The sequence below is a fragment of the Vipera berus genome (genome assembly GCF_964194415.1).
Source record: "Vipera berus genome assembly, chromosome: 3".
NCBI lineage: Eukaryota > Metazoa > Chordata > Lepidosauria > Squamata > Viperidae > Vipera > Vipera berus.
Genome location: NC_138204.1, coordinates 59072364 through 59099963, shown reverse-complemented (window position 1 = coordinate 59099963; position 27600 = coordinate 59072364). Strand labels below are relative to the sequence as shown.

Here is a 27600-nt window from a genome sequence, read left to right as displayed (position 1 = left end):
TTTTGGACAGCAATGGCTTCCTCCGTGGTGTCCTCCCATGTACTCCATTCTTGTTTAATGTTTTCCTTATTGTAGATGTGTCAACAAAAATGTTAGCATGTGCCAGATTTCTGTAGGTCTTTAGCTGACACTCTAGGATTCTTCTTTACCTCACTAAGCATTATGCGCTGTGCTCTTGCAGTCATTTTCACAGGACGACCACACCTAGGGAGAGTAGCAACAGTGCTAAACTTTCTCCATTTGTAGACAGTCTGTCTACATGAACATCAAGGCTTTTGGAGATACTTTTGTAACCCTTTCCAGCTTCATGCAAGTCAACAATTCTTGATCGTAGGTCTTCTGAGAGCTCTTTTCTGCGAGGCATGGTTCACATCAGACAGTGCTTCTTGAGACCAGTAAACCCAAAACAGGTGTGTGTTTTTAAAGGGCAGGACAGCTGTCAGCAACACATCCAATATCATCACACTGGTTGGAGTCAAGATTGGCTCACTCCTGGCTCCAATTAGCTCTTGGAGAAGTCATTAGCCTAGGGGTTCACATACTTTTTCCACCCTGCACTGTGAATGTTTCCATCTTATGTTCAATTAAAACATGACAACAGCTAATGTTTGTGTAGTATTATTTTAAGCAGACTGTTTTTCTATTGTTGTGACTTACATGACGTTTAGAGCGCATTTTATGGCCAATTCATGCAAAACTCCACCTAATCCCAAAGGGTTCACATACTTTTTCTTGCAACTGTATCTAACATCTTCAGCCTAGGTCTACTAGCCCAAGTTCAAGAGAAAGCATTTGTTTAAGACTTACAGATTCATTAAAGGCACATCTACCAGTAGTTATGAGTTAGCTAAAGGGGAGTGCTATATGCCCATGCAATATATCTGAGAAGCCTTAACAAATAACAAGACATTGCCAGAAGGCTTTGTGTTAACTATTCAGAATTTCTCTTTCTCCTCCATTGTACAGAATAGCAAACTAAATCAACATCAATGATCATATTGTCCAAATAATTGCCAAATGCAACAATATTTATAAGCACTTCAGCTAAAATTTTGTATTCAGCCCTAGTATTGACTTGCAAAGATATACCACTATCAGCCAACTTTTGAAAGTCCCTGATGGCTGAAAGACTATAGCATCCTGATCCTATCTGACATATATCTGTCAGAATTCGACACTATCTGATTGCTAATATATAAAGGTAAAGGTTCCCCCGCACATGCGTGCTAGTCGTTTCCAACTCTAGGGGCCGGTGCTCATCTCCGTTTCAAAGCCGAAGAGCCAGCGCTTGTCCAAGGACGTCTCCGTGGTCATGTGGCCGGCATGACTAGACGCCAAAGGCGCACGGAATGCTGTTACCTTCCCACCGTAGTGGTCCCTATTTTTCTACTTGCATTTTTACGTGCTTTCGAACTGCTAGGTTGGCAGAAGCTGGGACAAGTAACAGGTGCTCACTCTGTTACGCGGCACTTGGGATTCGACCCACCAAACTGTCGACCTTCTGATTGACAAGCTCAGCGTCCTAACCAATTATTTAACATTATGTGACATGTAGCAGCCAGCATTTATTTATTCATCAAACCCTTTCCCAACCTGGAGCTGTTGGTTAGGCTGGTTGAAGATTTGGGTTCTGGCTTAAAGAATAATAGGCAATAAACTGGTGGTGAAATCCACTGTCAGTATACAGACTTATGCCCTGGAACTAGTGATGACCTAATATAAGACATATTCCTTTTGTGTGCCTGCTTATATCAATTTAGTTCAGTGTGGGGTCCTTGGTGCTCTCTGAGCTTGGATGTTTTCTTGCAGATGTTCCATTACCAAACTAGGCGCACTGATGCTACCTAGTTTGGTAATGAAACATCTGCAAGAAAACAATCGTGCTTAGAGAGCACCAAGGACCCCATAATTGAACCCTGATCTACAAATATTCTCCTCCTTCGCTAATTAGCACAGTTCTTTCATCTCTTCAAGGGCTCACACCATCCCAGGGAGGATTTGGATCCGGTCATATTAATCTGAGATGGAGGCAAAGAACGGCACCCTTTTTATAGATAGTTTAATCATTAAAAATCGAGGAAGTAAAGGCATGGCTTCATTTACAATACCAAGTGTCTTGACAGAATCATGTTTGTTGAACAAGCAACACTGACTTGGTACCTTTACAACACCAAGGCATAAAAGATGATCTATAATCTATCTATCTATCTATCGCTCGTGGCATTCAGTCACAGACCCCGATCCAGCCACGCTTCACACGAAGTGCAAGCGTTCCGGAAGGAAGCCCTCGAAATCCGCCTGCCGGGGTCCTCAAACCCAGGGGATTCCAGACGGCCATCTCGAAAGCTGTTGCGTAAGCGAGCGAGACCTCGCGTGTGCCTGGAGGGCCATCAGTTCCCTCCAACGGCATCCGTATCGGGAAAACCTTGGCTTCGATGCAGGCCAAGTCGAGGGAAAGCAGTTCTTCTCACCCCCTCAGAGCCCAACGCGCGTCTGCTCTCCACACGGCCGCGGGAGGCGTAGCATCCAGGAACGAGCTCCCATCTCACGGACAGAGATCGAGCGAGCTGGATGAAGTATTCCCGCCCCCGCGCCCTCTTTCGAAAGAAGTGCCCCAACTTTAATAGGCACCTGAGATAACCAATCACATTTTGCGGCATGCCGGCTGAAGTAGCCGAAGGACCGCTCGGGACGACAGGCTAGTTTAACAACAAGTTTATTAGAGCAAGACAAACAGAGAATAACTTGTCCGGCTTTTATAGCCGGCAGCTGGTAGCGAGGACCAATCAGATGTATTTATTTTGGCGCCGTGTCAGGCAGGGACCAATCGGCGTCGTCTTCTGTTGACAGCTCCGGCTTCCTCGTGGTGTGGTGTTTTGACAGCCGCGAGCTGTCAGTGGCTGCGCCTGCGCAGTGTGGCGGACGCTTTGACAGCTCAGTCTTCTTCACGGTCCGGAGTTTGACAGCCGCGAGCTGTCAGTGGAGGCGCCTGCGCAGTACGGGGAACTTTGACAGCTGTCAAAGTTCCCGCGTGTATTCCTGTCAGGCGGCTTTCCTATATATATGCTTTGACGATACTTTTGTGCTGTTAACATATACACTCAAGGGAATGTTTACATCATGTTACATCATATATAATACACCCCTTACCCCTCCCCTGGTGCGTTTCTTTCCTCTTGGATGTTTGACCCTGCCCACTGATAGTCCTTTAGGTAGGTGGGTGGTCTTCGATTCCTGGATGATCGGCGAAGGGGTGGTGGATGGTCTGGTTCTGGTTCTTCGTTTTGGTGTTCAACTTCCTGGTTTGGGATAGGCAGCATTTCCGGAGGGGGTTGTAAGTCGGCGTTGGTTGGTTGCTCGGAATTGTGTGGCGGTTGTCTGGGTCTGAGCTGGTCAATATGGCGGCGTATGTTGCCCTGTGCCTGCGTAGCTATGAGGTATGAGATGGGCCCTGTTTGTTTTATTACTGTCCCTTGAACCCACTTGTTTTTATCTGTGTATGATCTTGCCCATATTAATTGACCAGGTTTGAGTGTGCGGCCGGGGTGGGGGTGCTGTTTTTCTTCTGGGTATGTGTCGGGGTGCAGTCTGTCGAGACGTGTTATTAGCCTCCTCCCCCATCTTAATTCCGCCGGTGATTTGCCCGTTGTGGAGCATGGCATTGTGTGTTGTGATAAGAGGAACTGGCTGAGTCGCCTCTGCCAGTTCCCTTTAACGAATTTTTTTAATGCTTCTTTCGTGGATCGTACCATAATTTCAGCCATTCCGTTCGACGACGGGTGGAACGGCGCCGACGTGACCAGCCTAATACAATTCTTCGTAGCGAAGATCTGAAATTCACGAGAGGTGAATTGAGGTCCATTGTCGGAAACTATGGTGTCAGGTAGGCCGTGCGTTGCGAATATTTTTCTTAAGGCTTGAATAGTGGCTGCGGACGTTGTTTTTCTAAGGGGCGTGACTTCCAGCCATTTGGAATAGCTGTCTACTGCTATTAAGAAACTTTGGCCCTGGATAGGTCCTGCAAAATCTATATGTATACGTGACCAAGGGTTCCTTGTAGTCTCCCATTTATGGATCGGTGCCTGGGGGGGTTCGCTCCTGGTCTCCTGACAGGTATAACACCCACCCACATACTTTTCAATTTGTTTATCTATGCCAGGCCACCATACATAACTTCTAGCCATTGCCTTCATTTTTACAATTCCAGGGTGCCCCTCATGTAAAATGTGTAATGTTTGGTCTATGTTTTTCTCTGGTATGATGACCCTATTTCCCCATAGCAGGCATCCTCTATGTGTTGAAATCTCGTTTTTCCTGTTATAATAAGGTTGGAATTGGGGTTGTGGGTTTTGAGCTGGCCACCCTGTTGTGGCCCATTTGAGGACTCTGGCAAGTATTTTATCTTTTGCTGAATTATTAGCTATAATGTTTGCCGTCAAGGGGCATTCTGGAAGCTGAGAGATTGCTAAAATTAGGCTGGCTGGGGCTGGATCTGAGTCCCTGGTTTGTATGGGCAGTCTGCTGAGGCAGTCAGCATGTCCCAATTCCTTACCTGGTTTATGTATTAGTTGATAAGAATAGGCTGCTAAGAACGTTGACCATCTTAAGATTCTCGGGGAGAGAATTTGTGGTGTAATTTTATTCCAAGTAAATATGCCTAGCAGGGGTTTGTGATCTGTAAATATCGTAAATGGTCTTCCATACAGATAATCATGAAATTTTTTGACCCCTGCTACTATCGCTAGGGCTTCCCTGTCAATTTGTGCATAGTTTCTTTCAGCTTTGGTCAGAGTGCGAGAATAGAAGGCTATGGGTCTTTGTGTGCCGTCCTCGAATAGGTGACTTAAGACTGCCCCAATTCCGTAGGGAGAGGCATCGCAAGCGATGCATATTGGGGTGTCTTCTCTGAAAAGGGTGATGGTTGAGCTTTGACAGATGATCTTTTTTAACGATTGGAAACTATTTTCATGTTCCTTGGTCCAGGACCAAGTTGTACCCTTGTCGAGGAGCCTATGGAGAGGCTCTGCAATAGTGGCTTTGTGGGGAATGAAAGCATGGTAAAAGTTTAACAGTCCCAAAAAGGATTGAAGCTCTTGCTTATTCCTAGGGCTGGGTGCGGTTTGAATAGCCCTTAGTTCCTCAGAGGTGGGGTGGATGCCCTGGCTATCGATTTTATACCCTAGGAATTCTGTAGAAGTGACTCCAATGGAGCACTTTTCCCGCTTAAGTTTGAGACCGGCTTCACTGAGCCGGCTCAGCACAGCTGACAGCCTGTCAGCTAAACTAGCTTCATTTTCTCCGGCGATGAGAACATCGTCGAAATAGGGGCAGACCCCGGGTATTCCTTTCAGGGTCTTTTCCATGATACCCTGGAAGATACCCGGGGCTGCAGATATGCCGAACTGAAGCCTCTTAACTTTAAAAGCACCGCGGTGGGTGACAATAGTTTGCGCTTCCGCGGTGTCGTCTGTGACAGGCAGCTGTAAATACGCCTGCGAGAGGTCAAGCTTGGCGAATATGGTGCCAGAGCGGATGGAAGCAAATACGTCCCTTACCGCTGGCACCGGGTAAGCATGGGGGCTGAGGGCTAGGTTGACTGTCGCCTTATAGTCAGCGCATACTCTCACTTCGCCATTAGGTTTGATTGGGGTGACAATAGGGGTCTCCCAGGTTCCCCCATCTGTTGGCTCTAGCACCCCTAGACTCACGAGTCGGTCAAGCTCGTTTTCAATTTTTTCTTTGAGGGCAAAAGGTACCCTCCTAGCTCTTATTTTAATTGGTTGGATTGCTGGATTTAATTGCAGGGAAATGGGGGGACCTGTATATTTCCCTAAAGTGCCCTCGAAAACGTCGGCGTACTTTTCGCAAACGGCTTCCAGGCTGGGTGTTTGAATGGTATTAACCCCTGATAAGGCGATGCCTAGTGGAGTGAACCAGTTAAGCCCTATCAAGTTGGTACGGTTCCCTGGCGTAACTAAAACCTCTAGGGTGCCTTTGAACCCCTTATACTGTACAAGGACCTTGGCTTTCCCTTCCAACGGAATAGGGGTTTTCTGGAAGTCTGCAAGGTGAACCTGAGTTTGTTTCAGGGGAATTTGTCTTCGGCCTTTCTGACAGATCTCCTGATAAGTAGTTAGCGAAATTAAGGAGACCGCTGACCCTGAATCCACCTCCATGTGGCAAGGCACCCCCTGAATTCTGACCCAGACCTTAACCTTGGAACTTATGCAGTTTACCCTATCGATTGTCTCAACCCGGTTGCCTGGTGGGGTTTCCCTGTTGGCCTGGGCAGCTGGCCTACCTGGGGGGTTTGCCTCCACCTCATTGACGTTGTCCCGGCCCTTGCTGCGGCACACCGGCTTGATGTGGCCAGTCTTCCCGCAGTTGTGGCATTTTGCGTTCCTAAAGCGGCAGTTTCCACGGGCATGGTTGCCCCCGCAGCTGGCACAGGCGGCTCGTTGCACGTAACGTGGGGGTGGCGGTGGAGGGTCCCTGGATCCTCGGCGGTCCGACGTTTTTCCCCTCCTCGGCTGTCGGTGCTCCATCCTGCGCTGTAGGGCTTCTCCATCGGTGAAATCTACCGACTCTCCGCTGTCGCTGAAGGTTGCGCTTTCCTGGTAGACGGTCGCCGGGGACTCTGGGGTCGTGTTCGTCGGCTTCTTTTTGTGGCTGTGTTCGTATGCCATGATCTCCCTGGTCAGCTCAGCCAGATTCATGTCGGGTTTGGACGTCAGTTTTTTTTGTAGCTTCTCGTCCCTCAGACCGATCACCACCTGATCTCTGATGCGGTCTTCCAGGTCGGGGAAGCAGCAGTTCCGCGCGGCGTGTCTGACCCCAGCGATGAACTCGTTGGCGGGCTCGTCCTGCCGTTGTTTCTTTTGTGCGAATTGCACCCGCCAGTACAGTTCCGAGCGAGCCGGCATGTAATACTTGTTCAGCTGGTCCACCAGGTCCGCGTAGGAGACTTCCGTGATGGGCACTGGGCTGAACAGCCCGACGGCTGCGTCGTACACCGGGGGCCCGCTGATGTACAGCAGGGCGGCGGCCTTTGCTCGGTCGTCAGTGATCTTACTGACGAGAAGAAATCCTTCAACTTGGCCGAGGTGTGATTGCCATCTCTCGGGATGGCGGGTATCAAACTCCCTCACACGGCCGAAGTTTGCCATGTCGTCCGGTCCTGGGTTGCTCCGATGGAAGTTAAAACTTCCGTGTCAGCTCTTGCCGGGAACTCTCTTCCTCGGCCGTGACTTCAGCTCCGGAGCGATCCCATCCTCGTCGCCAGTGAAGTAGCCGAAGGACCGCTCGGGACGACAGGCTAGTTTAACAACAAGTTTATTAGAGCAAGACAAACAGAGAATAACTTGTCCGGCTTTTATAGCCGGCAGCTGGTAGCGAGGACCAATCAGATGTATTTATTTTGGCGCCGTGTCAGGCAGGGACCAATCGGCGTCGTCTTCTGTTGACAGCTCCGGCTTCCTCGTGGTGTGGTGTTTTGACAGCCGCGAGCTGTCAGTGGCTGCGCCTGCGCAGTGTGGCGGACGCTTTGACAGCTCAGTCTTCTTCACGGTCCGGAGTTTGACAGCCGCGAGCTGTCAGTGGAGGCGCCTGCGCAGTACGGGGAACTTTGACAGCTGTCAAAGTTCCCGCGTGTATTCCTGTCAGGCGGCTTTCCTATATATATGCTTTGACGATACTTTTGTGCTGTTAACATATACACTCAAGGGAATGTTTACATCATGTTACATCATATATAATACACCGGCTCTTTCCTTGCAGCGGCTTGTTGTTGTTGTTGCTGCTGCTGCTGCTGCTGCTGCCCCCGCCGCCGCCGATCCCTATTGAAAAGCAGAGGCCTCGCCTCCTCTTCCAGCCGCTCCGCCTTCCGGCATTTCTCCCCAACCTGGCTAGTTGCCTTACTTGAGCCGTCTCCTTTAAGACCGGGCTTTCTAACCTTATATCCCGCGCCGGAAGCAGAGCGGCGCGTTAATTTCAGCTTCTCGGAGAAAGGGGATCGGCAGCTGTTTCCACCCGCTCTCGTGCAGGGGCGGCTGGAGTTCTGCCTGCGGCGCCCGGCTATGGAGAAAGCTCCGTTGCTGACCTGGCGGGGCTCAGCTTCAGTAAGTGGATCCGCGTCTCTTGAGAACGGCAGGGGGTGTGAAAATGAGGGGGATTCGCTTGGGAAGCGGGGGCGGAGTGGGGGGGGGTCCTTCCCACCTTCCCAGACTCTATGATTCATTTTGCATCATCATCATCATCACCATCACCATCCACCCCCTTCCGTTCGTTTTCTGGGGAAACCGGTTCCTCCGTCTTAATTCGTTCCCCTTTGCGCGCTTCCAAATCCGTCTCGTTTACTCTCCGCCTTTATTTACGGGAGGCTGATAGAAGGGTTTGTTTTGAGACAATTGTAGGATGCCCGGCTCCTTTGTTTGGTAGCCAATGCTGTCTTTCTCTCTCTCTCCCCCCCGCCCCGCGCCCCCCCCCCACTTCTGCGTTGGGAATTCTGCTTCTTTATTTGTTGAACGTTTAATCCGCCTTTTATTCAAGAGCTCCAGGCGGCGTGCGTAGCACGTTTCTTTGATGATTTTAACTCTTGATACAAGCTTGCTTTGGGTTGGGTAATTTGTGAGAAGGGTTGGAACGTTATGGGTAGTATAAAACAAATGTTGCCCCTATAGTTCTTAGAATGCCTGGCTAGCATGTCGATGAATAGGACGTTTGAGTGAGTAAAAGCTTCATGGGGTTTGAAGTAAATAATATGGTAAATGGTGGTAGATTGAGGATGCTAATAGAAAAAATATATATCCTCTTGTCTAGAAAATATCCTTTGGGTAACGAAGTTTAGCGTGCATGCTGACTCTAAACGATGAAAAAACTATGACATTGATGTGTGATCCAGTTTTGTCTATAGAGATCTGGATCAGAAAGCAATTTATAGAAGAACTCTTTTCTTAGCAATGTTGGCAGGATGGTTCTGTATGGGAAATTCAGAACCAGCTAGATCTGGTCTCTTTAACAAGCATTGCAAACTTAGAACAGCCCCCATGCAATATGTAGCATGTTTGGTTCCTTAATTTTATTTAATCTTTTCGAGAATGGAAATGGGACAAAATTTTCTGAACACCTCTAAGATCTTCTGCTGTCTCCCAACTTCTACAGAAAGTTCTGTTTATCCGAAAGTGCATTTCCTGGGGTGCGGATTGCACATATATGTACATAATATGAATCTAATAGCTAGGATTTTATTGAGATGTGGCATAAAACTCAAGGTCCTTTACTTGGCTGCTTATTCAACGGTCTTCATTCTCCTTTTAGTTTTCCCTGACAAAGAATTCATTGTCCAGTCTGTCCTTGTCATACCATTACGTCCTGCAAACTTCCAAGTGTGCCGCCCAGAATAAATTATGTTAAGGAGCCTTGGTGGAGCAGTGGGCTAATGCCTCCTTAAGTAACACCAGCTGCCTGCAATTAGTGCAGGTTCGCATCCCACCAGGCTCAAGGTTGACTCAGCCTTCCATCCTTCCGAGGTAGGTAAAATGAGGACCCAGACTGTTGGGGGCAATAAGCTGACTTTGTAATAATGCCGCTTGGGGGGGGGGTGAAAGCCCTAATAAGCAGGCATATACATAGAATGAAGGCTATTGCTAAGCACATTGATTTGTGCTTTAAATTGTAAGCTGCCCTGAGTCTTCGGAGAAGGGTGGGATATAAATGGGATTAAAATAAAATAAAAATTAAATATTTGTGCAAACTTGGGGTTTAAAAAAAATATCAGCAAAAAACATAGTGACATTCTCAGGCATTTCAACCTAAATACGAGCAAGTACTTCCTTTTAGGCTTCCATTTTATTTGTTTTCTTTATCCTGCCAGGTTTAACTCGAAGAGTTCAGCTAGAGAAGAGCAGATGGTGAGTGTGGCCTCATGTTATCTACTGCTGTCCATTTTGCCCTGCTGTGATGGATGAATGGAAGCCTAACCCACAAGGCAAGCCCTGGAAGAAACGCAGCTGGTACCTGGCCTGGAAGTACAAGTTGACAAATCAGAGGGCGCTCAGGAGACTGTGCCAGGTGAGAAGAGGCCCCCAACGCATCCCCCTTTCTGTTTAGGTAACCTTGGTAATGGAGAGCATTATATCTGGTAAGGTGATTAGCGAAGATCTTTGGTTTTAAATACCTCTGGATTACAGTGTCCAAAGGAACTGTAATCCTTGAAGTGGAATCACGTGGAGGTGATATTCTTTATATAGCCTCAAGAGCATATTTACACAAATGGATGCATTGCTTTGGAAAGACAGGGTGGTGTAGGATTTTGCAAGCTAGCAGATCCTTTTTATAATGCAAATTGTCATTCAGGCAAGAGTGCAGGGCCATGAAAGCTCATGTTACAGTAAGAATTACTCAGCATGGTGCATTAAGACATTTGTATCTTTTAAATGTATCGGACAAGATCATATGATCTCCTAAATTGGGTTTCTTTGGGACACTTACCTACTATTTTTTTTTCTATTTAGTTTATTTTTCAGTCTAAAGGCCAGTTGCATGCACTTTGAATTAAAAAATCAAAAGGGTTTTTTAAACATTTACAAACTGATACCTGTGATAACTATAATACATAAGCTGTGCCCATTTTGGATGGTATGTCCGTGCATGCTTTGAAAACGATTTGGACCTTTTCATACCATACACAAGAACAGAAGTCTGTAGGATGAATTAAATTATCCAGCATTTTTCAGGTTTCCTTGCAAGCCTGAAAACAATGTGTTCCCTTAGTGTTCTTTCGCCACTAATGACAAAGATATCTGAAGAAAATCATATGTTTGCCCATCTCAGACAAGATGACTAGGCAGAGTACAATAAAAATCAAGACTTACATAATAAAATCACTTAGAATACTTAGTAAATATAAATAAGATCACAAGGTTAGAATTGGTATGTTCTACTTGGTTCAGGAGATTTCCAGGCTGATTTTTTTTTAAAAAAAAAACATGTTTTGAGGGCTTTCCAAAGGGCAAAAAGGGTTAGAGCCAACCTCACTTCAGGGGACATTAAGATCGTTTTGTAACATAATAATTTGCATCCCACTTGCTGCAAATCCCATTTTAGCACAATTTCTAAATGCATTGGACTGTAAATTCTCCACCAGCATTTTCAGAACATTGGGGGAAGATGTGCTAGTATTTTAAATCCAGAAAAACTGAGGTTGCTTTAGAGCAGGGGTGTCAAACTGCTGGCCTGCGGGTCGGACGCATCACGTGGAAGCCGTGCCCACCCCATTGCCGGCAATGGGAAAACTGTCCCGTTTGACATGTGTGCCTTAGAGGATATCTCTGCTTCACAGAAGCTTCCTACCTGCATCTAGGCTGAACTTTTTTGTAGATTCATTGAAACCTGCTGTTACTACAATGTATCCAGTTTCTGCTGTCTTTCTGAACAAAGAATTGTCTTTGCCTTCACCTTTGCATGTGATTTATCTCTGTATATTGATACATTTAAAACTTCTGTGCATTGCTTTTTTAACTGTAACTGTTGTAACCAAAGAGTTGAATTGGTCTGTTACAGATTGTAATACACACATTGGGGTGTATTGTAGTATGTATAACCAAGCCAATTATTCAGAAGTGATGGTTAAGTTGTGCTGCATATGAAAGGAGATTGGAAGCCAGGCATAATCTAGCGTGTTGTTTGGTTCTTTTGTTTTTGGCAAAGCAACTTGGTACCCAGGTACATTGGCTGGCAGGGAATAGGATGGGCAAAAGCTTCTGCTGAGGACCCTATTAACACTTGCAGAAACATCCGTGCCTTTGGATATGGACAATAATTAGTTCATTTAAGCAGATTGATCGTTTCCTTTTTGTTAGGATATATTTACATGCATCAAAGCTGCAGTATTGGCTGAGGGAAGAGCAGCAGTTCATAATTTAACCCCTAAGAACAATTAAAAGTCTTCATTAATTGATTTATCCAGTTGAAACCCTAGTGGTGCACTGAGAGAAATCATTGGAGCTATTTCTGATACAAGTTCCTATTATGGCTACTGTCTGGTTTGGTGTTTTGTTTTACTTTTAGTAATGTGCATAAACCACTGAGGACCTTAGTGGGCAGATTAAGGAGGTGGGACTATGGTTTTTCAAGGAAAGGGTAAGGTTTTATAAAGTAAAAAAATTACTTCCTTCCTTCCTTCCTTCCTTCCTTCCTTCCTTCCTTCCTTCCTTCCTAAAATACATTCTAGTGTGCAAATGATCCATATATAGATACTTGGAAATAAATGCACAAATGAACTCGGCAAACGTTCATGGAGAAAATCATGTACAGTAGTAGTTGTGATTGCCATGATCAAACACCATGGTGGATTAGTAGCCATTTTTTGTGTGACGCAAGGTAGGTTGCAGATATGCCAGTTGTTCCATATGAGACAAATGTTCTCACCTGAGGTCCCCAAAAATGAACTGAAGGGAACTGGGGGAAATCTGGGTTTTGTTTACACCCTCACCTATAATGTCACCAAATCACTTTTCCTTATTTAGACTGCTCTGGGCTTCCCAAGTCATTAAACATTATAGGACAACACAAGATAGTAAGTGGCTCTCTCAAACACAGTTCTCAGTTCTGTTTTGGATTTACTACTGATGATTTGTGACTAATAATGGATTTCTTAGACATTTTATCTCTTTACCAAAGGGAAATAAATTCTTACTGCTACATTCTAGAGACTGACAGTGTAGCAGTCAGGAAGGCATGACTAATGTATTGCAATATCTTGTCTGGATCCCCATGTCTTAAAATAGCAAATTTAATACAGAGCTGTCAGTGCTGTGGGAGATCCAGACACCTTAGCTACATGTAGGCAAGACTCTTCAAGCTCAGGTTCCCATAGAAACCTATATGCTCATTGTGCCTTCATCACCAGAGATTTAATCATTATACCACCATACAATATGTTGTAGAAATGCCACATATCCACATAGCACTTGATAGTATTACCATATAATGAGGGGAAGACTGATATTCTTTTTCTGTGGAGATAAATTAAGTAGAGGAGAAGTTGCTTTCTTGGGGGGGGGGAATCTTGTGTCCAAGTAGGAAATTAGGAAAATTTGAGCATCTATAAGCATATGAATTGTAGGACATAAAATTAAATGATTTTAGAACATCTTGTTTGGGAAAACATTGTAATAGAATGAAGAAAAATTCATATTTTTTCAACATAATGTCCAAACGCTTTACTTCTTAATTTTGAAGCACATTTTATTTATCAATTCTATTTGAGCTTATATTTTTTTAATTTTTATTGAAGTCTTCTTATTTTTAACTTTAAAACAGAAAGCATTCCCATGAATATCTGATCCATTCGGCTAGCTTATTTCAACTTTATACAAAAGCTTTTTCATCAAAAAAATAAGCACAGTAAAAATAAAAGTTACTGTCCCCTTTGTCCATTTTTAAAAAACTTTTCAAATCATTTGTTGGTTACATTTTGTGCCAAAATTTTCTGAATCTTTGAATCTTAAACTCTTTATTTTATTAATACAGAAAAAAAACTTACACTAATTAAGGGGGCAGGGTTGCTGCAAAGGAAAAAAAAATCTACCTCTATAGTAATTATATTCAAAAGTGGCTAAGAAATTAGGATGGCTGGATTTAATGTCCATAGAGGCTACACTGCAGTTGTGAGTGAAGATGGAATACTGCAATTCTTAGCTGCTTGACTCAGGAACTAATTGCAAAAACTTTTGTTCATGCAGTTCACTCCCGAGGAGCAGCTGTCTGCAAAACAGATGGGCTTATCTCACAATCTCTTCTTGATCTGAAGAGATTTCACTGGCCAGTGTCTGCCTTCTGGCTGGATTCTCACCTTCAGTGTTGTCCCCGTTCCTTTGGAGATGACCAAGCTGCCTTTAATCCCCATCAGATATCGCTGTTGGAAATACACTGAACGTCTCTAAATCTTTCTGATTTCCAGCTATAATGTATTTTAGATGTGATGTGAATCCTGATCCATAGATAAAGATTAGTGATTTGGTCCTAAGATGATTGATGTGATCTCCGTGGATACAGACAGAAAGACAGAGAAGTTGAAAAACATGCATTACATAGCATCCATAAAAATCTGTTCGTACCTGCACTAGATATACCTGGGGAAATAAAAACTTCTAATTGCCATAGTGATGGAACAGAATTTGGTTGCAATTATAAAAACTTTCTAATGCTGGTCATTTGGTAGGTAGTACACAGTTGTGGTGCTAGAGCATAAAATGATGTTTCAAAGAATTGTTTTATGTTCTTCAAGATATTTTTCTTCTACACCAGGGCTTTTCAACTTTTTTAGCCATTGTACCACTTTTAGGATATGGCAACATCTGAGTACCACCAGTTGCCTAGCAAGGTGTCAAAAACCTGATGACCAAAAAAAAAAAGGAAAAAAGTGATGAAGTACAGTTAGTCCTCGACTTACAACAGTTCTCTTAGTGACTGTTCGAAGTTACAAGGGCCCCCCAAGCCACAGCTGAGCAAGACGCCTGCCTGCCCGCCCAGCGGTGTTCTTCCTCCTGTCTGAGGTTTTCATTGTTGTGAGCATTTCTGTTGAGGATTGGCAGTGGGGGTGGGGGAGTGGGGTGTTTGGTTTTTATTCCCCCTGTCTGCTGGGTGGTTGCAGCAGGTTTTGGTCACTTCACATGACCCTGGGACACTGTGACCGTCATAAATATGAATCAGTTGCCAAGCATCTGAATGTAAGTCACAAGACCCTGGAGATGCTGCAACATTCCAGCTGATCGGCGCTTCTGTGCTCAGAAGCACCAGGATCAGCACCGAGCTCCAGATGGAGCCCGGCGCTGATCCTGTTGCTTCCACTGAGCCCTGACAGCCCCGAAGAAGCACTGATCCTGGCGCTTGCCCTGAGCCCTGACAGCCCTGCAGCTCCAGCCATCTCTTGCTCAGGCTTGTGTGGTGCTGCCACCGTTTCAGCTCATTCCCCTCCCCCGCTACCACTTTTCTAAGATGGTCGCGTACCACCTGCCAGGTGCCAATGTACCACAGGTGGTACCTGTACCACTGGTTGAAAAGCCCTGTTCTACACTTGTCATCCAGGTAGCCACACATTACATTTTCAAGATTTAAAATTGATCCATAATCCATAATGCTCTACTTTTAGGACTGTTCTTAAAAGAGAGCAAACAAGATGATAGATTGAATAATAAGAGGCGTTCTGATTTTATAGCTATAATTCAGTGAGCTTTATTTGGCAGTTTTCTCTGAGATAGAAAATAGCATAAATCATACTCATTTTGTGCAGACAGCTCTCTTCTCAGAGACTGTCCCTTCGTATTACACAGCCTTTTGTTTCATGGATAATATAATGTGCGTGCTCCACTAAGAAAATCTTGCTGCAGTTTGCACCAATGCTGTGACTCCATATTCCTATCAAGTAGCTTGTTTTCACTGCCCTAAAATCTGTTCACAGTTTGTCAGGGAAGGCAGCCTTTGTGAACCTGTTGTTGTATAAATTCTTTTAGGGTCATCTAAAATAATGGTGGTGAGAGGTCAGTGTTATATTTTAAATGTTATGTTGTAAGGTTGACATTAAACGAATGCTACAGATGAATGCATGACATGATGTGCTATTGTCACAACTATTATTAAGGTACATGAATGCGGTTCACTTAAAGAAGTGTATGCCATTTATTTCTATTAATAAATGATGGAAAACATTCCATATTTATGTCATATGACACTTAATCCAAAAATTGATTTCCATCTCCAAAAGTCAGCAGTTTGGTTTTAAGGAATGAACAGCTGGCTACTTACTATAGAAACCTGGATATATTGCTAAGCACATTGGTTTGTGCTTAAATTGTAAGCCACCCTGAGTCTTCGGAGAAGGGCGGGATATAAATGGGATTAAAATAAAAAAAATAATAATCTGCAGGAAACTCAGTATTTTCCATTATTTCATCCTTATACATGATAAAGGAAGTACATGCTGCACAATGAACGAAAAGCCCACCAGTACACAAAATGAGACAAAATAATTTAGAGGAAAATAGGGGTAAATGGAAGCAGGAACTAAATTTCATCCCTAAATAACAATGGGAATGTTCAACAAAGAAGTTCTTGTCATTCACTTTTCCAGTCCTTCCTGTTAAGCCTAGCATAAAAATCTGTGTTTTCATCACGAAGGCGTTTTAAGCATCAGGTTTTCCAAATCTATTTTTTTTCTAATCTAACAAAGGAGGCTTTTGCATTACAGATGGGAGCAGTCCTTTTCTTGCTGGTAACTGTTATTGTGAACATAAAGTTGATCTTGGACACTAGAAGAGCAGCCAGTGAAGAAGAAGAATCAGCTCAGGATTATGGTGAGCCGGAAATGTGATTAGATGGTGGCATTAGAATGTACTGTGTGATTGGTAGTCACATTCTGGGAGAAATGGAATGTTCTAGGAAATTTATTTATTTTATTTATTTATTTGTTTGTTTTTATATACCGCCCTTCTCCCGAGGGACTCGGGGCGGTGTACAGAGCAAGGTAGGTATACAGTTAAACAGTAGTAAAAATAAATGAAACCCCAAGCGCTATCAGGCCAGGCCAGACTGCTGGAACAGGTAGGTTTTTAAGTCGCGCCGGAAGGTGCGAAGGTCGGGGGCCATCCTGATTTCGGTAGGCAAGCAGTTCCAGAGGGTTGGTGCACCCACTGAGAATGCCCTCCCCCTGGGGGCCACCAGTCGGCATTCTCTGACCGGTGGCACCCTGAGGAGGCCCTCTCTGTGGGAGCGCACAGGACGTAGGGGTGTTGACGCTGGCAGTAGGTGCTCCCGCAGGTAATCCGGACCCATGCCATGTAGACTGTTATGTGATTGGAGAATGAATTTTCCATGCAACATTACCTAACTCCTGACTAGAGAATCCCTTCCCATATTTCTAGTTAAAGGAGCATTAAACATGCTCTAAATTTTTGATAGTGTTGCTTGCAAAATAGTTTTTGATAGTTCAGAGAGAGAAAGACACTGTTTCTTAAATATATGAAACTGGACTAGTAATACCTTCCAGACCTTAAACATTTCCAGGTAAAATTAAGCAAGTAGGCCATGGTTTATATTCTAGATTTTGTAAAAAAAAAAAAGGAGAATATTGATTTAAGTGTCAAAGGGAAGAAGAACCGGAAGATTGGATATCTTGTATTTACAAATGAAAACTGAGTAATCAAAACTAGTTTAACCAGGTAACCATTAAACTAGAATTTTAAAATCAAATAACACTCAGTTGAAGCCTTTAATCTTATCCTGCAGGCTGTTAAAAGCTAAGTGGAAGGAAAATGTTAGTTTGCTTTTTATATAGACAACATTTAATTTAATTTAATTTATTAATATTTCTATACCGCCCTTCTCCCGAAGGACTCAGGGCGGTGATGTCCTTTGGGAGATAATTCTGCATGCTCCCACATCAAATGTTCTATCTGTGCTTTCATGAATAAACCTTACCAAACCTGTTGGTATACAGCTAGTCCTCGTTGGGTGACCATATTTGGGGCTGGCAACTTGGTCGTTAAGAAAAGCAGTCACTAAGTGATACGCCAACTATGCTTACAATCTTATTTCAGCTTTCCTTTCTTTTAAAAACCTGAGAAGGTTGTAAATGTGAGAAAGGGTCACAAAGTTATTTTTTTTCATTACTGTCATAATAGTGAATGATCGCTGTCAGAGGTCGTTGCTAAATGAGGATGTATGCGCTATACCAAGGGTCCTCAACCTTGGCAACTTTTAAGACTTGTGGACTTCAACTCCCAGAATTCCTCAGCCAGCTTGAAGTCCACAAGTCTTAAAGTTGCCAGGGTTGAGGGCCCCTGTGCTATACAGAAGCCCTTTCAGAATGTTCATAATTTATGGGGAGATTGCCACAGGATAACAGCATTAAATGTATGGCCATAAGAATCTCTCTCATTTCCCAGATGAAGGTTTGCAGAAGCTAGAGATTCCTCGGCGGCCTGTGAGCAGCAGAAAAGTTCTGGACATTGAGGTCTATTCCAGTCGCTCCAAGGTTTATGTGGCAGTTGATGGGACCACGGTGAGAATCTGCATTGCAGCTGTAAGATGCAACAATCAGGGCAATAATACATTCTCACATAGTTTACTATGAAGCAGAGCACAGCGCTTCTTGAACTGGAGTCTCTTCCTGCATTATTTGACCGTGGGTGTGGATGTAGGTGTATTCAGACTTCAGTTTTACTGCATCCTGTTAAGCCAGCAAGCATATTTAGAACTGTAACTTTAAAATATGAGTATGCAATGCTCATTTTGTGTCTTTGGATGGCCTTTTATTTTTTAATAAAATTTCTAGGTGAATGCATTCGTGATGGAAGAACAATACTATTTTTTTTAAAAAAAGAAAGCAGTCTGTTCATTAATAGAAAAGTGAGTGCATTTTGTGTGCTATTTGCAATTTACAAGAGTAGTGGTTTTTTAAGGAATCCAGGAAAGTTATGCTGTGTTTTCCCTGCATCCCCACACATATGCATCCCCACACATATGCATATTGTGAAACAATTTCATGAGCTGCTTTCACCTTATAATACCTTCATATCTCATCTTCCAAGTTCTTAGTATAAAAGCTGACTATAACTCTTTCCAACATGCTGGATAATGTTCTGAGTAAAGAGCATAACTAAGTTGCAAAAGGTAGTTCAGAGGGATTCTGGGTTACAAACATCACTGAAGAAAATTTCTGGAAGAAAATGATGTTCAAGAAACAAGGGAGGACTGACAAGGATAACAAGTGTGAAAAGGATAGTTTGATAACAATTGCTTTTGTTACTGTGCAGGTTTTAGAAGATGAAGCCCGGGAACAAGGCAGAGGCATCCATGTCATTGTGTTAAATCAGGCTACAGTAAGTGATGAACATAATGTGACCTAAATGAGGCCAGTGTGCTCCTTTTTCCTGACAAAAAGCCAAAGGCAGTGTGGAGTTTCTTAACATTTCCAAAAAACTAATCTTCAGTCATCACTGAAGTCCAAAAAAGCTGTATTTTGGAATAGATTTTTTTCCTCAGAGTTCTTGATTTTTGGTCAGAGTTGCAGAAAAGTCTTTTAAACTCCACTGAAGGTTTTGGCAAGTTTCTAGACCTCTAGAACTATGCCAGGCCTGTGCTCCCCCAAACTAATGCTAAGTGTAAAAGGAACTCTTGGTAATAAAGGCAATCCTTGACTTAAGCCCAGTTGCTTAGAAACCATTTGAAGTTATGATGGACCCTCCCCCCCAAAATAAAGGGGGACTTATGAACTGGATTCTGCCTCCCTGCCATCATGTGACCACGATTTAGGATGTTGGTTCATTTAACAACCAATGCAAAAAAGGTTGTGAAATCAGGTGCGACCCACTTAATTACTGGTGTAACATAAAACCATAATTGCAGGCTCAATTATGGTCGTAAGTCAAGGACTACTTGTATGCTATCCTTCAAGCAACTCAGTGAGCTTACCATGGGTGACTCCACACCCCAACTGGCTATAATAAAAAGGTGCTTCACCATTCTGTATTCCCAGTAAGCTCCTTTACCGGGGGAGGAATTTCTAAATGCCAGCTTCCTCCCCTCTTTCTGCATAAGCCCGTAAGATACGTGGCTGGGAAGACCTGCTTTTATACCCAGTGGACCTTCCCTGGCATTGAGCTCTCCACAGCTGCCTGAATGTGACAGATGTTCTGTTTTCTTTAAGAAAATGAATTGAGATAATACATACTGAGATACAGTGTTGTAATGGGGAGGAGAGGGCAGAGATATTTCCTTCATTGGATTAATTTGGAAAAAAGTGCCAGATGTTTTTAAAATATTTCCTCTGTTGGGGACATAAGAATTATTATAAAGAGTTGGAAGGGGCCATAAGGATCATCTAGTCAGAATATTTGCAGTTAGCAGGAAAGCCAATTAAACCATCCATGACAGGTGACTACTCAGTCTCTTCTTAAAAATCTCCATCAATAGAAAGTCCCCAACCTCTGTAGGTAGACCATTACATTGTTGTACAAATCAGGAAGTTTGTCCTTATATTTAAACAAAATCTGGGATGTATCCTTCCCAGTAGCTGACCTGCTGTACATCAGTGTCTCAACTGAAATTCCCAAAAAAAAAAAGAGTTGTGATCCCAATATATTTGGAAGGTCACAATTTGAGAAGATGCGATCTAACACAATTATGGTTGTTTTGTAGGGCCATGTGATGGCAAAGCGGGTTTTTGACACCTATTCTCCCCATGAAGATGAGGCCATGGTCCTCTTCCTCAACATGGTAGCCAAGGGTCGCATCCTTATCTTCACAATTAAGGTAAGTTGAAATTGGTGTTTTTTATGTATTTACTCTTAAAAGGGACGTGGTGGGTCAGTGGGTTAGGATGCTGAGCTTGTCAATCAGAAGGTCAGCAGTTTAGCGGGTCAAATCCTGAGTGCCGCGTAACAGAGTGAGCGCCTGTTACTCATCCCAGCTTCTGCCAACCTAGCAGTTCGAAAGCACATAAAAATACAAGTAGAAAAATAGGGACCACTACGGTGGGAAGGTAACAGCGTTCCATGCTCCTTTGGCATCCAGGCATGCCGGCTACATGACCACGGAGACGTCCTTGGACAAGCTCTGGCTCTTTGGCTTTGAAACAGAGATGAGCACCGGCCCCTAGAGTTGGAAACGACTAGCACACATGTGTGGGGGAACCTTTACCTTTTACTCTTAAATTATGACACACTAGAAAAGTAACAAAAAACAAAAAAACCAAGTTTTACTATGACATCTTAATACAGGCTATTTATTTATTTATTTTGCAAAAAATAAAAAAAAATGAAGCTTTAGCTTAAAAGAATTGAACAGCATCCAAAGATTCTTTATGCTCAAAGGATATATAAATCACATGTCTGGATTAATATTATGGGATTTCTTCCTTTTCAGGATGAGGGCTCCTTCCACCTTAAAGACACAGCCAAGAGTCTTCTGAAGAGTTTAGGGAGCCAGATTGCAGCTTCTCTCAGCTGGAGGGACATGTGGACATTTGTGGGGAAGAAAGGAGGTCAGGATCAAGCTTGTGCAGAAATCTCCCGGGGAGAAAGGGATGCAGGAGAGGGCTCCTGGTGGGTTGTAACTTTTTCAATGAGAAGAATAATGTTAATCAGGCAAACGTTTGGCTCTGCTCTAGATTCTTGCTTTTCATATATTTATGATATTGGAACTTCTCAGACCCACTAAATTGGAGCATGAGAAGCTGAGGACTTTTTCTGTTAATAATATGGGGGAGTTGGGCATAGGCAACTGCAATTTTTCATACCTAAACCAATTTTCCCTCTTCTACAACAGTTGAGGGTGTCTCTATCACCTCCTATAGAGGGATATTTTATTAATCTTTCTTTTGCACTATAAAAAAATATATTCAAATGAGCCTAGTGAAAAAGTAAGATTACTGTCTAATGGCTACATCAGGGATCTAACATGTAGTGAGTGGTTATTGGCTGCCTATTGACCATCATGTGTTGTGTTCTCTGTAGGTGAAGTCTATGGTGAGAAACATGCCAAGTCCCCTCTGCTTTCCTCCTGGGGAGAGCCAGTCTTGTTAAAAACTGAAGTCCAATTAACCTCTGTGGAAGGTAAGATTTTCATTCCCAAGAAGGAGTAGTAGAGACAAGGCTGGATAATCCAGCAAATCCTAAACAGCTTTAGGAAACCAGGAACCTGTTTGAGGTAAAGAACTGAAGAAGAAGACTAGTGAAATTTCTGCTGAATAATAATTGTGTGTGTGTGTGTGTGTGTGTGTGTGTGGTAAAGGTAAAGGTTCCCCCGTTTCCAACTCTAGGGGCCGGTGCTCATCTCCGTTTCAAAGCCGAAGAGCCAGCGCTATTTTTCTACTTGCATTTTTACGTGCTTTCGAACTGCTAGGTTGGCAGAAGCTGGGACAAGTAACAGGCGCTCACTCTGTTACGCGGCACTCGGGATTCGACCCGCCAAACTGCCGATCTTCTGATTGACAAGCTATGATCTGACTTAGTGACAGATGTTCTCATCCCAACTGTGGTTCTAAGTCAAGTACTATATGTATGTTATTTTAGCTTTTCTGATTTTCTACCGAAACCCAAAATAATAGGCTGGACTAGAGATAGGTTCAGAAATTGGCAGTTGCTATTACACTGACTTACGGTGCTGTTCTCTTTGGTTTCTCCTGAAACAAGCCAATGAAATTAAAAGCTACCTTGAAGACAAGATCTTTTTTATTATTATTACATATTCAGAAGAGAGGTAGTTTAAAAAAAGAAAGCTCATTTTCTGTTTGGCAGCCAGGCATTGTTTGCCACACAGATGTTTTGAATTTTCGTTCATAATTTTGATCATTATTGATGGCTTGTTGCTTATGGGCTTCGGAGATTGAAACATCCTAAGAATGTTCTGAGTTGACTGTAGCAGAACGTAAATAGATAAAAGACTTATCTGTTTCAAAGCTCTTGTATATGTCAAGCTAATCATATGCGTACATATGACGTATTCCACAGATGCAGAATGCCATTGGCCAGATACTGAGTTGAATCGGCGGCGGAAGCGTTTTTGCAGCAAAGTCGAAGGTTATGGAAGTGTGTGCAGCTGTAAAGATCCTACACCTATAGAGTTCAATCCTGATCCAGTAAGTACAATAATTCTCCTTCACCAACTCTAGAAACAAAATTTCTAATTACATAGATTTAACTGACCCATCAAATGATTAATATGAGATAGATAGATAGATAGATAGATAGATAGATAGATAGATAGATAGATAGATAGGAAGGAAGGAAGGAAGGAAGGAAGGAAGGAAGGATGTTCAATCTGGCGATAAAGTTTACCAGACTATGTAGCTGGGAGCTATAGTTTTTTAAAAAGTTCTTTTATGTTCATCTGATTTTTATATTTGTCCTTCATATCTTTTTTGTCTTTTACTTTATTTCCAATCTCTTCCTTTTTTTGCCAACTGTCTACTTCCCTAAATTTGAGAAACATGAGACAAATATAAATACTGCTGATAATCTTTTCTGAATTCTGCAACATATAAGTAGTACACTTTAAAACCTACTTACACAATCCTAATTCTGGAAGTGGTCAGAGAATATTGGTTTCAGTTCATAATCTAAGTCTGAGACTACAGGCAAAGAAAAATTGCTTATATGAGACTTAGCTGTTCCCAGCTTTCCCCTTAAATCAGTGTTTCTCAATCTTGGTAACTTGAAGATGCATGGACCTTAGTTGCCTGATTTCCCCAGCTGTCAATTCTGAGAGTTGAAGACCACATATCCTCAGGAAACACTGCCATAAATGTTCAGGTGTAAGAAGAGAAAAATAAAAGGCACGCTGGGGGGAAAAGAGGCGTTGGCTATCTTAAATTTCTGTTTCTGGTGTTCCTGTTTTTAGCTCAAGGACAACACAGTTTTTGATGTACCTGTTGCTGTCATTGCAGGGAATAGACCCAACTACCTGTACAGGTGAGAGACAGTTAGTAGGGACAAAGTGATTGCTATGCAACGTCAAATAGAGAATTCATATATTTCTTGCTTGCCTAGTTTCTATTGGAAAATAATTTCCAGTTCCCAAATGGTGTGGTCAAGCTTTCTTGATTTTGTCCCTCTGAACAAAGAAAGTCTTCTAACCAGCAAGGAAGGGGAAAGGAAAGCACACAGTTGTCATACACAGAGTCAACTGTAAGATTTCACCTACAATAAAGTAAAAATGTAAATCTGAGATCCTGCAAATCTCATCCTTTGCTTATTTGTAAACAAAATTCATGTTCTAGGTAGTCAATTCTGATTGGCATAGAATACACAATTTGGGATTAAAGTGAACAAATGTTAGTCAAGTTTATATCATTAATATTAGATTAGATTCAAGCTCCTATCTGAAAAGTGGGACATATATTCTATTAATACATTAAAAGGCTTTCTGGGAATCACAGTGTATATGTTAACCCTTCTCTTTTTAGGATGCTACGATCTCTGCTGTCAGCACAAGGGGTCAATCCTCAAATGATAACAGTTTTTATTGATGGATATTACGAGGTAAGTCATCAGGAGGGTGGATCTGCTACTTTGGAGGTGTTATGGACTGAGGATGGCTTCATACTTCTACACTCTAACTATCCCCAAGTATAGGAGAGTCTTCTCTCTAGCCCGTTTCAATGTCTTGCCCTCAGCAGTACTCGAGGGGCGATTTAAGAGGCTCCCGATTAGCGAGCGATTATGCCCCTGTGATAGGGCTGAGGTTGAAACTGTTATACTGCCCTATGTATAACACAGGCAGAACTAAATTACTGTCTCTCCTTAAAATAGACCCTTCTGGTCCCAATGCTAGTAATTTGGTCTTATATTGTTTAGGGGATGGCTCCTCAGGTCTCTAAATTTTTTTAAGAGTTGTAACTATTAGAGGAGAATGTTGTAATTTCCCTCAGCCAAGGCTTCTGGTGTCCAATTGTCTATGATTTTACTTTCTCCATGTTTTTCTCTTGTTGTACTTGTACTTTGGTCTGTGACCACAAACAAATAATAATAATAATAATACTTTGGAGGTGTGCAACTGTAGGGGGTTCAGGTACAGCACTTGGCCTTTGGGTGATATTCTGAAAACCAAACAGTTAGTGAGTCCTAGACAAATCTTAATTTTCAAATTTAATTCAAATTAAAATTGCTCCCCTACTATATTCTCTTTTATCAAAGAATACACTTCACTGAGAACTTTTGAAAAGGCTCTCAAGATAAACGCAGAGCCTGCAGAGGACCAGAGGGTATACATTCTGCCTTTCGTCACTAATCACCTTTCACCTCGTTAGCACTGTGTGAAATGGGAACCTTAAGAGAGCCATCTTTATCTGAGCCTTGCAAATATATTTTGCCTAAAAACACCAAGGAGATTTTGTTTGATCCGTGCCTTATATGATTAATACTACTTCTTTCCTTTGTGTTTTGTCATGAAATGTGTTCTGGGGGCAGTAATAATACCTACGACCACAATTGAGCCCAAAATTTCTGTTGTTAACTGAGATGTTTGTTAAGCGAGTTTTCCCCATTTTGCAACCTTTTTTGCCATAGTTGTTAAGTGAATCACTGCAGTTGATAAGTTAGTAACGTGGTTGCTAAGTGAAATTGGCTTCCCCCATTGACTTTGCTTGTCAGAAGGTTGCAAAAGGCGATCACATGACCTTGGGACACGGCAACTGTCATAAGTATGAACCAGTTGTCAGGCATCGGAATTTTGATCATGTGATCATGGGGATGCTTCAAAGGTCGTAACTGTGAAAACAGAAGTCACTTTTTTCAGTGCCATTGTAGACTTTGAACAGTCACTAAATGAACCATTGTAAGTCGAGGACTACCTGTATTTACTAACTGATATGCTTCAACTCAGACTTAGGTTTGATGGTCCATAAAGTAAAGCTGTTTTTATTCCTGAAAAGAAATACCTCTATTCACATGGTAAAACAGCTTTACTTTATGGACCATCAAACCTAAGTCTGAGTTGAAGCATATTTAGTGACTGTTCAAAGTCTACAATGGCACTGAAAAAAGTGACTTCTGTTTTCACAGTTACGACCTTTGAAGCATCCCCATGATCACATGATCAAAATTTTGAAAGCCTGAGGACTATAGTGGGCAGAACACTGATACAAAATTAAGAACTGTGTACAGCTTTCACTGCAAGTTGCATGTATTTCCTGCCTCAAAATAGTGATAAATTATTATTAAGCATTAATGGTTACAGAACACTGAGGACTATAATGAAAAAACTAGAGGCCACAGGTTGTTTACCCGTGTTCTAGAAATTATCTTGCCCAATCCCAGAAACATCTAAAGTGGGAAGAATTCATATCAAGATGATAATGAGCACAATTCAGAAAACCTTCTGTACCTCACAAATTTCCTTTCATTTCCAGGAGCCAATGGATGTGGTTGAATTATTTGGCCTGAAGGGAATCCAGCACACCCCCATCAGCATTAAAAATGCAAGAGTCTCACAAGTGAGTGGCTCATTTTGTTGCCTTGACTGCTGCTTCAGTTAAATCAGGGGTGTCAAACTGCCGGCCCGCAGGCCAGATGCATCATGCTGAGACTGCGCCCACCACATTGCCGGCAATGGCAAAAAAGTCATGATACGTCAACACACCATGTGACGTTGCAAGTTTGACACCCCTGCATTAAACCATGACCTCCACTAGAAATCCTATTCTGTATATGTTATCCTCCAGACTGATTTGTGGTGGATGAGCTCAAGCACAAGCCTTGGCTCTCCATTCGGATTCTGGGCTTGAATTTGTCAGCCTTATATGATTAAAAATGCGAGGTATGTATCATTCTGCTTTGAGGCACCAATGAAGCCTAGAGATAAAGATGGTTGGTCTGAATGTTCTGAAAAGTAGCTTTTCAGGAATGATTCTATTAGTATTAACATATTGATAAGAATGAACAGACTTTGAGAAACATCCTGATTCTTACTCCTTCTTTTGTCCCCATACAGCACTACAAGGCCAGTTTGACTGCCACATTCAACTTACACCCGGTAGGTTGAGTTAGCTTTTCTTTCTTTGCCAGTGTAGAGAGATCTCTTGATTTGGGAAAATTCTGCTTTGGAATGTGCTCTTCTATATAATTACTGAGAGCTACATAACATTAATTGAAGGGGTTATAATAATAAGTGCCTATTGAAAACCTTGAAGTTGCAGAAGTTCTTTTTCTTAAACATAACCGATGATGGCACATACGCATAATGCCATGCTTTTTTGAAATAAGGTTTTTGATTATTTAGGTGCTGCCAAAAAAGAAATGTCCTTATATTCATGGCTGGATTGTCAGCTTCCCAGAAATTTTTCCATTAAGTGAGAATGTGTATATAGTTTTGAAACACTGTAGGTTTCCTTCTATTTTGATTGTTTTATAGGATGCAAAGTTTGCTGTGGTATTGGAAGAAGACTTGGACATTTCCATTGATTTCTTCAGGTATTAATTGAATTCACTTTCTACCTTGGTCCTATTTTGTTTTGCCAGCAAAGAATAATAGGTGGGTTCTTCTGTCAGCATGGCTGGCTAGTTTTAGGTCAGGCATGTCAAACTCGCAACGTCACGTGACGTCACATGACGTATCGGAGTTTTTTCCCCATTGCCGGCAATGGGGTGGGCGCGGTTTCGTTGTGATGCATCCGGCCCATGGGCCGGCAGTTTGACACCCCTGTTTTAGATGAATGTATTGCCGTTGACAATGAAAATAATAATAATAATAATAATAATAATAATAATAATAATAATAATAATAATAATAAGAAGAAGAAGAAGAAGAAGAAGAAGAAGAAGAAGAAGAAGAAGAAGAAGTAGAAGTTGGAAGGGACCTTGGAGGACATCTAGTCCAACCCCCTGCTCAGGCAGGAAACCCTATACCATTTCAGACAAATGGCTGGCCAGTCTTCTTAAAAACTTCCAGTGTTGGAGCATTCACCACTTCTGCAGGCAGGTTGTTCCACTGGTTAGTTGTTCTAACTGTCAGGAAGTTTCTCCTTAGTTCTAGGTTGCTTCTCTCCTTGACTAGTTTCCATCCGTTGCTTCTTGTCCTGCTTTCAGGTGCTTTGGAGAATAGCTT

At 42.6% G+C, this 27600-nt stretch overlaps 1 protein-coding gene across 1 annotated transcript in view; it reads left to right on the top strand.

The window, feature by feature from the left end:
* The first annotated feature begins 7972 nt into the window (after positions 1-7972).
* POMGNT1 (protein O-linked mannose N-acetylglucosaminyltransferase 1 (beta 1,2-)) overlaps positions 7973-27600 on the top strand; it is a 31842-nt gene continuing 12214 nt past the window's right edge. The window contains exons 1-14 of the mRNA XM_081323187.1: positions 7973-8117; positions 9872-10068; positions 16247-16352; positions 17943-18058; positions 18813-18878; positions 20197-20310; positions 20923-21040; positions 21513-21611; positions 22509-22636; positions 23398-23468; positions 23963-24038; positions 25907-25990; positions 26488-26529; positions 26908-26966. Of these exons, the coding sequence (XP_081179313.1) occupies positions 9958-10068; positions 16247-16352; positions 17943-18058; positions 18813-18878; positions 20197-20310; positions 20923-21040; positions 21513-21611; positions 22509-22636; positions 23398-23468; positions 23963-24038; positions 25907-25990; positions 26488-26529; positions 26908-26966 (1190 nt within the window). The 5' untranslated portion in view covers positions 7973-8117; positions 9872-9957. The remainder of the gene's footprint in view (positions 8118-9871; positions 10069-16246; positions 16353-17942; positions 18059-18812; positions 18879-20196; positions 20311-20922; positions 21041-21512; positions 21612-22508; positions 22637-23397; positions 23469-23962; positions 24039-25906; positions 25991-26487; positions 26530-26907; positions 26967-27600) is intronic.